This window comes from Pteropus medius, unplaced genomic scaffold, assembly GCF_902729225.1.
Source record: "Pteropus medius unplaced genomic scaffold, Ma_sr-lr_union100, whole genome shotgun sequence".
NCBI classification, from domain to species: Eukaryota; Metazoa; Chordata; class Mammalia; order Chiroptera; family Pteropodidae; genus Pteropus; species Pteropus medius.
In genome coordinates this window covers 21,144,076-21,158,277 of record NW_024351729.1, presented here as the reverse complement: position 1 = coordinate 21,158,277, position 14,202 = coordinate 21,144,076, and the positions used below count along the sequence as shown (strand labels likewise).

At 42.2% G+C, this 14,202-nt stretch overlaps 1 protein-coding gene across 1 annotated transcript; it reads left to right on the top strand.

The window, feature by feature from the left end:
- Positions 1 to 11,573: 11,573 nt before the first annotated feature.
- On the top strand, positions 11,574 to 12,179 carry TNP1 (transition protein 1). Its single transcript, XM_039844157.1, has 2 exons — positions 11,574 to 11,736; positions 11,948 to 12,179. The coding sequence occupies exons 1-2, from the start codon at positions 11,598 to 11,600 to the stop codon at positions 11,974 to 11,976; spliced, it is 168 nt and encodes a 55-aa protein (XP_039700091.1). The 5' UTR covers positions 11,574 to 11,597; the 3' UTR covers positions 11,977 to 12,179.
- Positions 12,180 to 14,202: the final 2,023 nt, after the last annotated feature.

Below are 14,202 nucleotides of genomic sequence, written 5' to 3'. Positions count from 1 at the left end.
ACAATGTACTACTAGATATACTTATTATATATAGTGATATAACTGTAACATATCACTATAATGTACTGCAAGATAAACATCTAATGATATAACTATATGTATTATTGCAAGATGTCTCTGCTCTTGAGCCCAGGGAAACCAGCCATAACATCTTCAAACTACCATCTCTCTCCAGCCCCTCAGTTAGAAAACATGACCACCCAAGAGCAAAAACGATCATCAAAGAAATCTGTGTTCCATCAGGAACAAGAAGCTCATCGACATCTACGAAATATGACAAACCTCTGAGGCCTACTTAAGTAAGCTGAACAATAAATAGGCATTCCATGTCTCTCTTCCAATATCTGCATCTTTCATGTCCCAAAAAAGACCGGATAATTGAGTTTTGAAATCTCAACCTTATAGATTAGTTTTGGCTTTGCTGGCACATGATTGTTAAAGATTACATGTATGATCCCAAGGTGGGGAGGCAGATTGTGCTTAGCAGAACTTTTGCAGCTTAATGAGAATGGGTTGAGGGTACCAGATGACCTGATAACTTTATGTGAGTTATACAAGATTCAAGTTCAATGATACAAAGAGTTCCACACAGTTATCAGAAGTATTTGACCTCAAAGAGACACAACACTGCACTGTATCTTTAGTACACTGTCAGGGGAAGCTTGAGGATGTTGTCCTTTAAAAAGTTCCAAATATCTTTATAGCTGTACAACCTGGGTCCTCAGTGTTTCCTACTGTGTACAGTAAATGGGTTTGAATTAAAGATCTTTAATGTGCTACGATATCTCTATTATCAGAGTTAGAATGATTACCTTGTCTGTTTTCTAATAGTCTTTCTTATAATTTTTTTCAAAAATTAAACATTTTTTTAAATTTTAAATTAATTAATTAATTAAAAGTTTCAAATACACAAATGCCATTCTAAGCCTATATTATGTTTTTGCCCTTATTTGTGTTTAAAATCCCTGGGCTTCATATTGACATGACCTGGGTTTGTTGCTAGAAAAATAAGCATCTTCATTATTAATTATCAACAAATGAAGCCACAAATGTGAGCTGATGATGATCTGACTATACGTTTTCTGACTGTTGTACCATAGAAAGTCTATCAAACCAGGTAAGCTCTTTTCATATCCAGAAAGCATCTCAACTTATCCTAAACCAAAACTCAACCATACATTTCATTAGCAAATCTCCTAAACAGGAACAAAGGAGAAAACTACATATTTCCCATGTCTCAGTTGATTATCCCCTCTACCTATTGCACCCCACTTATCCTATTATATGAAGAAAGGCTGGGGTTCTCCAGGTTGTCACAAGTCAATCTCTAGTTAAATAAAAACACAGATAACATCATTTGTCAGTGAAAGGAGAGAAATTTTACTTAAAGACCTGGAGCCGAGGGAGAAAATCAATGATGATTATGGTGGACTTGGGTCTCCCCCAAAAAAGGCTTGTCTTTTCACTGGTCATGGGAGAAAACACAACACGGACAAATGTGGATTCAAGCAGTTTCTTCAGCCAGAGCATTGACGTCTGTTGCTGACTAAGGAGACAAGAATGAGAAAATATAAGATTTACACTCGAGACACCCATGTATTTTTTGCATAGGGATCTCCCCGGCTCAGTTTCCCAGAGACTCCATTAGACATAAGGTTTAGGAAGAAGGTAGGTCCAGGGGTTATGTTAACGTTTCTACTGAATGGACAAGTTAGAGGAAGGCTGTATAGCATAAAGAAGACAAACGATTAACACAGTGAGCCTGGTTCCTTGCAAGATTGATGGGGCTGTGGGGGAAATAATTGGTTTGGGGGGTGGAAGGGCAAGCGCTAAGAAAGAGCTGGAGACAGTCTTTGGGAAGTGAATGGAGAGCTAGGCTTTGACAAAGATATGACATTTTAGAACACCTGCCAAGCTAGGGTGACAATTCCTCAGATCTGAGAGTCCCCTTTAATAATGAGAAAATGTCATTAATACCTTGTCTTCCTGTTTTTTTCCTGGCACAACTTCTTTGCTTTTTGTCTCTGTGATAAATCCTTCAGATGACATGCCGAGCACTTACATCTACATGATTGCACTATCTTCTTACGTTCCACAAATTTGGCCATCAGCAGGGTTCTTGTTTGAAGAGCAGCCCCTGTATTTCTCCCTCCCCCACCCCAAGTCCATTTGTCCAAAGCAGCCTATTCATCAATTCCTTTATATATGGAGACAAGTGGCCATGACATAGACCCTGTAGGTAAAAGGACCTGATGATGGATGATGCCTTGTCACAATGGCTGAAAGTCAACATGAGAGTTTGGTTGGGTCATTGGAAAATACTGAGACATTTGGATAAAATGTGAGATATTTGGTTGTAACCAAGAAAGTCCCTATTAGGACTGCTAGAATCTATTGGCTGCCCATTGGTAGAGCCTATAGGAAACACACTAAATGATACAAACCAAGTTAAATTCTCCTAGCCTTTCAGACACAAGTTCAGCCTCTTTAAAGCCTTTATCTGCTGGAATATTTAGGTACACATTCCTGGTTCTATCATCTTATTTCTAGAAAAAGCTCTTTAGCAAGGACTTGAACAATACAGAATTTTTTAAATGAATTTATTGAAATATAATTTACAAACAATAAATTGCATACATTTTAAATGTACAGTTTGATGTTTTGACGCAGATATGCATCCATGAACTTATTACCACAAATAAAGATAATAAGCGTATCCTCTCCACTCCCAAAGTTTCCCTGTTCTCCTTTGTAATCTCTTCCTCCTGGCCCTCCCCAGTCCCCACTTCAATTCCCAAAAATGTGGACTTTAAAGCTCTAGTTCAACACATCTTTTTAATCGACCAGCCTGCCCGCCAGAACCTCACAGAGCTACAGCTTCAACCTCAAGAAGCTCAAGGTCTAGGAAGAGAAAACATGCATACAAATAAAAAATTCTGGGTGAAATCTGGTAAATTATATAAAATGTGCCCAAAAGATGAATAAAGGAAGTTCATTGAAGAAGTAGCCATAGGATTTGAGGCCTTCGTTTTGAGTTTTAAGAACATATAGGAATTTATTAGGTAAAGGTGCTAAAAATAAATAACTACAAGTAAGACTGAACTTTCCATGAACATTTGTACTTTTTCTGCTTTTAAATAACCCAGTTTGACTAAAATGTCAGAGGTTGCCTGAGGGAGAGAATAAAGGACAAGACTAGAAAGTGAGTTTGGGGTTGGGAGAATGAGTATGAAAAGTGAAATGTTACAGTAAAAACGAACTACCTCTTGTAGACAGTGTGGAGTTTCCCCAATTTTTTGAACCAAGCTTGGAGAAGATGGTTGCTAGAGAGAGGCTTCCCATCCTCTGGTCAAAATCTCCACCCTCCACTACTTCAACTCTCGTCTCTCTTTTACCCACTATACTTCTGACCACACCCCCTCCTCTGTCTCTGTATGAGCATAATCATCAAGTGCTCTACCAGGTCAAATAAGATAAAGAATGAAAATCGAGGTGAGGCTCCTGAAGTGTTCTGCACAATCCCTGACATTTAGTAGGTCCCCCAATAAGTGTTACAACTACCTCAAGTTTGGCAGCTTTTGTCTTTGAACTCCGTATTGTTAATTTGCAACCCCATTCTTCCTGAGTTTTCTCTGAGTTCTCAGTTTTCTTCTTTAGTTTTCTCTGACAAAAAAGAGAAACCCCAAAGGCTGATAAATCCAATAATTTTGTCTCTAGACCCTCTCATCTACTCCCATACATTCGCCTGCACAAAACTCTACATTGTCAATGCTCAAATCTACATCACCAGCCCCAACTGATCTTCTGAGCTACATTTACTTATATCCAGTTTGTCCATTGGGCATCTAAGTGAATATTGGATCTGTTCAGTAGATATCTCAACCTGTACAAATCTGAAACTAGTACTTTCTGTCCAAATGTAGTTCCTGCTCCTGTATCCACCTAGTAGTCATTTACTCAGGGCAGAAGTCTAGGTTTCAAACTTTCCTTTCATAGCCCTTATCAGTCACCTCAATATTTTATAACCCACCCCTTCTTCTCCATCCCCATCACTAACTTGGATCAGTCTCCTCTGGGTTTTGATACTCAAGTCTTTTATTCATATCTCTCTTCACAGGAAATATTAAGTAAAAGATGTCACCCCCTAGGTGATTAACCATCTCCAGCTCTCTCCCTTCATGTCAGCAAATGCATCTGGAGACACTGTGCACAAGCACTAAAATTAAGTAGATGCAGATTTATTTCCCAGCTCTTTCGTGTCCTTGAGCAATTTCCTGAAGCCTGTAAAAAAGTAATCTCCAATCGGGCATTTAGTTTCCTCATTAGTAAAATAATAGGATTGCCATTAAGTTCATGCCCTTCTGGCTTCAACTAAAAGAAGATTTTTAAGACCAAGAGAAATAAAATAATTTGTCCAAGTTTACAAGACTTACAACGTTTAGTAAGACTGATTTTCTGGATCCAAGAGGTTTGGAACCAGAAAATCAGTCTTACTAAATGTTGAAGAAAATCATTGTGGGTCCCACTGTTCAGCTCTTCTCCTGTAGACTTTGTTGCTGACCTCATATGGACTTTGTGACATCCCAGAATGGTAACGTCTAAGTCACAGAGGCCCAGTTTCTTTACAGATGCCCCCTACCTGCCCCCATCTAAAGGCTCAGAATACCATCTTCAGGCAAATGACTAGAAAGCCCCCATCAGGATTCTAACATCTACCAGGATTAAGTGCAACTACCTAGGATGCAGCAGCGCTGCACATTCCCCTAGGACTCGGTGGACTTCCTGCAGGAGCATTAGAAGAAAGCACCACCAAGGAGGGCATGGGGGAGGAGGAAGAAGAGGGCAGCAATGGCAAGGCTCTTGAATAAGTGGTCCTGAGGTTGTGCAGGGGGAGTGTAGAAAATAGTAGGATAATGTGTGTGCGGAGGGAAAAGAGGAAGTGTTGACGGAGCTATTACTGAAGAGGCTTTCTTCATTCTCAGGCACACGACGTGGCCTCAGTCAGAAGCCAGCCATTTCTAAGTACTCATCAAGCCTCCATAATGAATCAGTCATTGACCAGCTTCCCTGGACTATAAGAACCAGAATGAGATAGAGATCTTTCAATGTAGTTATCTAGATGTTTACCATAAGAAATACCTTAAGTCAGGAGGGACAGGGTGGGCTTCAAAGGCACAGGACCTGTGCAGTCACAAATGGCCCTGTGCTCAGGGAACCTCAGGCTTGGTCTATACTCTGACAGTATCTTTTTTTTTTTTTTTTTTTTACAAGAGTCCAGTATATTCATCTTGCTCTGGGACCTACAATAATGTTGCTGGTTCTGGGGATACATGACTTTTCTGAAGCAGGCAATACAGGAAGTTCCAAGTAAACCAGGCCAAACCACAGCTAAAAAGGTAACAAAATCATAAGGGAAAACCTAGAAAATGTCAAGTTGGCCTTGTGTGCTCACCTAAAGAACCTTTTGAGATTTTCACCCTAACCAAGGACCTTTATAACCCCAATTTTGTCTTTGCTTTTTTGCAGCATGAAGAAAGTGCCACTCTGTTGTGGGACAGTGGTGTACTAAGGAAACAAATATTTCTGCATGGTGACACAGTCCTCACCAGAACGCCAAAGCATTTTGGAGGTATTACCTTTCACATTTCCTCCCAGAACAACAATAAGCCTGCTCAGCATTGGGAAACTCTTGACCAATAAAATCTGATGATTGTGACACTCAAAGAATCTGGGTCTTTCATTTGTCCTTACTGAAAATGAAGGCTTTGTTTTGAAAATTTCATTCGATAAGTCATCCATGCTGTCTCAGCATAGGGTGAGTAAAGGGCAAAGTGTCACTAAACCTATGTGCTTTGGATCACAGAATTCTAGGATGAGAAAGAACAGTGAAGGAGTTCCTTTGTTCCTTTTCTTTAATATAAATACAACTAAATCTACTTTTCCAAATATGAGAATTCTGCCCAAGAGAAAAATGGGGAAACCAAATAGGCAGTAATACTGTCAAGTAAGCTTTCTTCGTCAGTTCCATTTTTCTAGATCTTCAAGAGACAAAGTGAAATTATGTTTCCAACCTATCTCCTCTTCTTCTTCAAACTCCATCGATCACTACTAAGAGTAGGAAGTAGAGTTTCATCCAGTCAAGTCAAAGAAATATGACTGAATTGTGACGTTTTCTCTTGACCCAACGTTGATCAGTAGAGTTGTAACAGGCACTTATGTTTAAAATACACCAGCATTATTGAGTGTCTCCTCTGGCCACTGTGCCCTACCAGCATGTTGATCACAATGCTCTGAAAGCTTCAATTATGGAGGTATTGAACTTCATATGTAGTGATTTCAGTCTGTCTCTCAGGTCCTTTTCCTCTTTTGGTGGCAATTCATCCCTCTTTTACAAGGCCAGATGTTCTCAAACTCAGTGACATGATAGCCATTGGTGAGAGGGGTGATTTCAAGTGGGCAAGGGTCCCTGGCATGTGGCATGTGGCTCTTAGAACATGAAGGGAGATGACTGAAGCAGAGAAAAGAAAAACAGAAACCTCAACAGTAGTGCCTTGTGGCACAGTTACAAGTGAGGACTGAGGATTAGGAGATCTGGGCTTGAGATCCAACTTTGCCTATAATTTGTGACTTTAGCCAATTTACTCTTCATCTCCAGACATATTTATTATGAAATTGTTCTCTAGCAACCCTCACAACTATAAGTTCCTTATTCTAGTTGGTAGATGGATTAAAGCACATTTTTCCTAAAGACCATATGAGGCTAAATGATTGAATATGTGTGTGGTATTTTCATGCCATAATACCCCCTTTCTAATGCCCTAAGATGCAGCCCTATTTTTGTCTTATGGCTGAAGGGTCCTTTATTCCTAGTGTATTTTGGGAAGGGAAAGTTTCTTCATTGTTTAGATCTGGGGTGGGGGTGGCGGGGATTAAGGTCAGGGGAAGCAGGGGAGTGGTTAATGTTATTTGGATCCTTCTGAAGCATAAATTTTGGATTTTCTTTGTGTACTACCATTCCATATGACCTTATTGTTAGTGGTGACAAAAGAAATGGAAATAGTCAAATAATTTGCCATAAGTCCAAAACTAACAACAACCACAAAGAAAACTAATGAAAGTTTGAATTCTCTCCAAATGAGATTTTTTAATTTGTCTAGAGGACCTCTAGGTTCACACCCTGCCTCTAAGAATTCACGAGTTTTTCCCAGTTCTCTTTCTTCAATATTAGATTCCTTTACTCCAATCCTAGTAGCACATGTAAGAAAGAAGACTGGGGAGTCAAGGCCAGAACTATTTTTAAGTCAAATAGGGAAGGCAGTATGGAGTGGTGGGCAGTCTTTGGCCTGGGGATCAATAATCCTGGGTCTGGTCATGGCTCTTGAGCTGTGTGGGTGCAGCCCTCAGACAAGCCTCTTGGCCTCCCAAATGAGGAGGTCCAAAGGGCTCCCGAGGAACCTCCCAGGGCCACTGCTCTTGTGATGAGTCTCCCACCTTTGAGCAGCCCAATCTCTCTATTCCTGGAAAACAGAAATTGCTTATGGAAAGACAGTTTGGAAACACAGTCAAAAAGTATGTGAAAGAAGGCTGGAGGGAAAATTGGAAAGAACTCCAACAAATCTTCAGGCAGAACCCAGGCTGTTCTCAGAACCAAGATGCTCTCTTGTTTCCCAGAACTGGATGGGAAGAGGCAAATTGAGTCCCGCCTTCCTTTTTCTCTAAAAACCACCCTTTGGCCTTGGGCTCTGGTTCTTTATATTTCCTACTAGAGACACCAGATGAGTCCTGAGCTCAGAGAGCTCTGCCTCTTGAGGGACCAATCTCTAGGCAGCTTTCCCCTCCTCTGATCTGCCCTTGAGCCCCCTTTTTCTGCCTCAATAGCAGCAGCAAGAGCAAAAAGACAGGGCATGCATGTGAACGGGGTAGAAGGTCCCCATTTCCCAGCTGAGGTCAACATCTGGAGAGACTTGGGTTTCAGAGGACTCAGACTGAGTCATCAACATGTGTAAGGACTGTCAGCAACTCTTCCATGTTCACTCTTAATGAGCTTCAATTCCTGGCCTGCTGGGAGGATCCAACCCCAGGAAGAAGACATCCATTGGACTCCCCAGAAAAATTAATGGAGTGAGTTTGAATGGGAGAGGTGAGATGGGACCCAACTAGAGATCCAAAACAGCGACGCCCAAAGTCTGCCCCTTTCTAACCTAAGGAACCATGGATTTAGTTCTCTCCCCATGTCTCAATAGCTATCAGAAAAATAACTATTTCCTTTCATCGAGAGAAACAAAAAACTAAGACCCACCAGAAAGTCAAAGTATGGAAGAAACAGGTTTATTGGGTGCTCTACTATTTCTGTGCTGGGTTATTTGAAGTTGTTCATGTAGCCCTTCTGTGCCTCAGTTTCTTCATCCAAAAACAGAAGGAAGGAAATAAAGAAAGAGAAAAAGGAAAGAAGGAAGGAAGGAAGGAAGGAAGGAAGGAAGGAAGGAAGGAAGGAAGGAAGGAAGGAAGGAAGGAAGGAAGGAAGGAAGGAAGGAAGAAAAACAGAGCAGAAGAAAAGGGGAGGAGACAGTCAGCAGACTGGATTAACAGAAGGTTCACAAAAAGAGGCAAGCTCTGGGCCCAGGAGGGTCAGGCGTGACGTTGTTGTGCTCTATCTAAACTGCCATTGGCTCAAGCAACGCTGGGGCAGAAATGGAAAAAGAAACAGACAGACAGAGGTACCCAATGCTCAATCCTGTTCTGTCCTCACTCCAGGAGGTCTGACGCAGAAGCCAATCCAAACATCCCACAGACTCACCCCCAACTGGCCAGCAAATTGCCTCCCCCACCATTGGGGCTTTCTGCTGCTGGAGTTTCTCAGCATGGGTGTCCAAAATAGGAACTACTCCTTAACCCTATGTAAAGGGGCTTTTTGTTTGTTTCTTCATCAGTTCTCAAGTCTGGCTGCCTTCTTCCCTGTGATCTCAGCTTCTCCTTGGCAGAGTGGGTCTTTTGAGGATGGGAAAGACTGGAGGAGAGAAAGATTACCCATTCTTTAAAATCATCCAGAAAATGCCTCTCAGACCAAAGAGGCCAACAGTCAGCAGAACCAGGCATGAGAGACCAGCATGGAGCACCAAAGGGTCTGTTACAGAGACAGTGTCTTTTTGCCGTCCCTGTTTAGAAATGATCCCACTTGGTATACCATGTCACTCTGTGTTGTGCCATCTGTCCTCATAACACCAAAGTGGCTAGAATGAGCAAATATTTATTGACCACCTACTGTGGACTGTGTCATTACCTGTGAGAAATGCAGAAGAAATATAAAAACAATACAGTCTCTAACTACAAGAAGCCTGCCACAAAAGTCATATCGTCTCAGAGATTATCTAACCCAACCAGCTTATTTACAAAATAAGAGAGCTGAAGTCCAGAGAAGTGATATTTGTGGCCAGTCAGGATCAAAACCAAGACACACTGTCTCCTGCTGAGATCAGACTCACACACATGACATGGCAATATAGGCACAAAGCAGAGTTTTACACAGTCAGTATTGATTGTCCAGACTTTAAAGACAATGTTACAGGACCATGAATGGACTTTCGACAAATTTCAAAAGACAATGAAAATTGAAGTCAGGGAAGACAAAATGGGGAGAAATAGGATAGTCAGAAACATAGGAGTATTGTTTATTTATTCAACAAATATTCCAGAAACACTTATTGGGCTCCTACTCTATGGCAGGACTATACCATGCCTGGGACTATATAGCAGTAAACACAATTTTTAAATTCCTGCTTTCATTAAACTTGCTTGTAGGAGGAATGTTTAGTCTGGAGTAGACAAAAAAAGTTCCCGAGATACAAAGACATAGGCAGCAGCCTATTTCATGCAGCAGTTCACTCTTTGGGTGAAAAAATACTCTAACAGAAGGGCTCCAGAGACACCTGCCTGGAAATAGGAATATGGAAAGTGTCACTCATGATGCCTCTTCAAGGAATCTGGGTTTCAAAGCATGACTTGTCATCTTATCGATAGACATCAAAAATACAGGGAGTGGGGCTTAAACTACATTCTCTCTTTTATTCAACCAATTTTTGCTAAGAACCTACTGCATGCGAGGCACTTGGCTCTTGAATAAGGATAATGGCAGGGGAGAGAAAAGGAGGAACAGAAAAATAAATAGTTATCAAGTTCCACTGAAATTTTTTTCTAAAGGAGGAAGAAGAAAAAATTGGATGATAAGTCCATTATCAGGGAAGTTGGGGATGGTGGATATCTCAGGCCCAGGCTTCTACTCTGAGCTTCAGACCCATATACCCAACAACCATTTAGTATCTCTATTTGGAAATCCCAAGAACACCGCAAACCCAAAATGTCTTAGACTAAAGTACATGATCCTCACAGCCCCTATGCCTGGCCTTTATCTCAGTGAGTGGTACCAGCGTCCAGATAGCTGCATTACAAAGAAAAGACATACCCATGACACCCTCTGCTCTTAATTCAAGCCATAACCAAGTCTTTGTCTCCTGTCTATATCCCTAGTTTGGCCTAAACCATTATCGAATATTTCGCTCTCCTGAACCTCTCCCTTTATTCACTTGCTTCCTCATTAGTTCATCCCTCACCCAGCAACAACCTCTAATCTCCTCATGTCAATATCTAAATTATTACTTTCCCATAGCTTCGCAATGTACTCGAGCCTGGTCTGGTATCTGCCTGGCTCTCCAACCTCATGCTGCACCATGTTGCGAAGTAATTATTCACTGATTCATGTTAAGTGTCAGATTAATGGCTGTCTCTCCTACCAGGTTGAAAGCTCCATGAACACAGAGTCTCTGTCTGTTTTTGTCTACTATTTTCTTATCATCTATATACATGGCACATACTACATGATCAATAAATATTTGCTGACTGAATTTTTGGAAAGGGTTAAACCAATGGTTCTCAGCCTGGGTGATTTTACCCCTCCCCCCAAGGTAATATTTGGGAACATTTTGCTTGTCACAGCTGTGGAGACGTCACTGACATCTAATGGGTAGAGTCCGGGGATGCTGCCAAACATCCTACAAAGCACAAGACAGCCCCACAAAATTACTCAGCCCATAATGTCAGCAGAGCTGACACTGAGAAATCTTGATTTAGATGAAAAAGAAAAACTATGTTTTGATCATATTGACTTGGATTCCTAGAGTCAAGTCCATATAGAAACACATTTAGTATCTCCCAATGTTGTAGAGAGACTTAAACATTCATGCATATACAGGCAGTCAACAACCGTTAAATTTCCTATGGGCAGGAGATACCTATTTTAATGGCTCTTGTACTCCCCAGAAGCCCAGCACAGGACTGGAATTTAGTTGCTCAATAACACCTGTCTGGAAAGCCTCATTTAACATAAAAAGGACCTCAAAACTGATGGTCACCTTGAGCCGCATTAGAGGGGCCACCTCATTTCACATATATGACCACAGTGCAACAAAGGCTAGTGACAGCACAATGGAGCCCCACCCACCTGCTAAGCCACACCCCTTCACAGTCACAATGGCTGAGGCCTTAAATACCCAGACTCGTGGCCTCCCGGCCCTGCAAAGCCCCTCATTTTTGCAGAAATTACAATGTCGACCAGCCGCAAATTAAAGAGTCATGGCATGAGGAGGGGCAAGAACCGATCTCCTCACAAGGGAGTCAAGAGAAGTGGCACCAAAAGAAAATATCGAAAGGGCAGCCTGAAGAGTAGGAAACGGAGCGATGATGGTGAGTGAGGGGTGAGGAGGATGACAGTCAGACATGGGGGAACCTGCTGCCCCAGGGCCCTCCCTCTTGGAGTTAGGAGTTCGCTCTCCTAGGACCCTGAAATCTCAGCCTGAGGATTTCATTTCCATTTAAATTCACATGTGGGCAGGAAGACTATGAAAGGATATACTCTAACGGATGTCCCTGTTGCACACATGTCCTTCCCCCACAGCCAATCGCAATTACCGCTCTCACTTGTGACCCCATCAGCGGGCTCTGCCCTGGTGGACTTCAAACACCACCAGGCAGCAACGAGAGGACTACCGAAGGGGGAATACTAAGGAGACCTGAAGTTAGATCAAAGCCAGAGAAGAGCCTATCGTGTGGGTAAAATGCCAACCGTGATGAAATGGGGAATGTATAGGTTGGCTGTTTCTCCCCAACGTCTCAATAAAATTTCGAAAACTGAAAAGTATGTTTATTTTGATCTTTTGGTGGAAATGGGGGTCCCTGAGCTAGGCAGACTTGGAAGAATTGGCAGGTATGAAACCATTAAACGTGACTTGGAAAATAGCCTGACTCTACTCTCCCCATGTTCCCCAACTCTGGCCATGTACCATCACCATATCTGGGGTCTTGATCTCAATAGACAACGTGGAGAGGAATAGGGGAAAAACAAGAAATGGGAGAAATGAATGGCATTTATTAGTGTCAATGAGCCAAAAGATATAAGCTGGTTTTGTTAAGGAGCCAAAGGTGACACCAGGAACCACAGGTGACACCAAACCACATGTTAACACTCAGAGGTGCTGGTAATTCATCTAGCAGGCTGTTAGAGATGGGATTTGATACTATTATGGACGTGGGATTTAATACTATTTGACACTATTATGGATGTGGTAAGAGTAGCTATGTTGGGTTTGAGATGGACAAGCCAGACGGTGTGACTCCATCATAAATTAGTCAAGAGTGTCTGGAAATAAGAATTACTGTCTGGAAATAAGAATTACTGTCCTTAGCTGTATGCCTCGCTTTACCTTGACCTTGGGTCCTGATATGGTCCAGCCAGGGATCTGACACCTCCTCTCAGCATCCACCCACTCAGTGTTTCCTGTTGCCTCAGAGGCACTACCAGGGTGGCACAGGGTGGAATTGAGACACATATTTAAACCAAGCCACCCACTTGGTTGCTTACAACCAGGAAAGGATACAACCAGGAAAGAATGAGAGGAGCGTGAGGCTAGACATGACGTTTGGTTCAAATGTCAAGTGACCAAAGTGAGGGAAGGGGAACTTCTCGAGTCCCATGGGGAGCCTTGAAGCCCCCAAAATATTGGCAGAAGACTGTAGGATGAGAAAAATCCAGAAAAATCCAGGTCATTTCAAGTGTAAAGATATTTCAGGCTGATAATTTCAGGCTGCTTTGTCCTGTCTCCATTTGTCCTGTCTCCATTCCTGAACTCCTTTTCATGTGAAAGACACTGAAATGACACTGAAATGAACTCGTATATGAGTTACACAATTTGTATTTTAGCTTTAGCTTCTACTTTTGTAAAAGTAGAAAGGGAATAAAAAGAAAATATTCAACCTTCATCCTCCGTGGTTATGCCTGTTTTACCTCCTACTAATGTTTGTTCCTCAAATAATCTTCCTCAAATAATCCTCCTACGTAGAGGATTATTTGAGGAACAGTCATAGTAGTCATGTCCATAGCAGTCACGTATTTGTCCATAGCATAACTGCATGACTGCACAGTTCAGGGTAATCGGAAATGGTCATCTCACATTCTCTCGTGCCCTCTAGGAGCTCCTCTGCCTGAAAGCCCCTTGCAACACAAGCTCTGGCTATAAATTTTAAACTTTTAAACTTACAAAACTTACAGATAAGAGACTAAAGATGGAGTTGAGACACACACCAGTACTTGTGAAGGGAAGAGAGGGGAGGCAGGGTAGGCAGGGTTGTGCAGAGGAAGGAGTTGAACATTCCTGCGCTGGCTGAGATAGCCCAGTCAGGCTGCTTTGATAAGGGATGATCCTGGTCAAGGCATTTGTGTGCTGAGGCAGACCCTGAAATTAGTGTCAGCTTGAGGCTGTTTACTAGACATCACATCTCTGTGCCTCTCACACTCCCTTTCCCACCTTTGCCCCTACCACTCCTTACTGACTGTGTGCACAGCCTCAGCCTCCCCCACACACCACCCCTCACCTCCTTTGCATGGTGCTCGCTGCTTCACCTTTTCTCTGCCATCTTTTGGATTGCCAGTATGCACAGACGACCTCTCCCATAGCGAAAAGGCACGAGCCAGGAACAAACTATGCTGAGTGTGTGAAATTTACTTCCCTTGAGAAACTTATTCTGACCAGGATCCTCCAGGAAAGCAGGTCTGCAGAACGCTCAAATGAAGAGACTTTTTTACTCTTTGCCACTCAGACCCACTTAGCAATAGTGGGTCTGAGGCACAAAAGGATAAAATGTTACAGGAGCCCC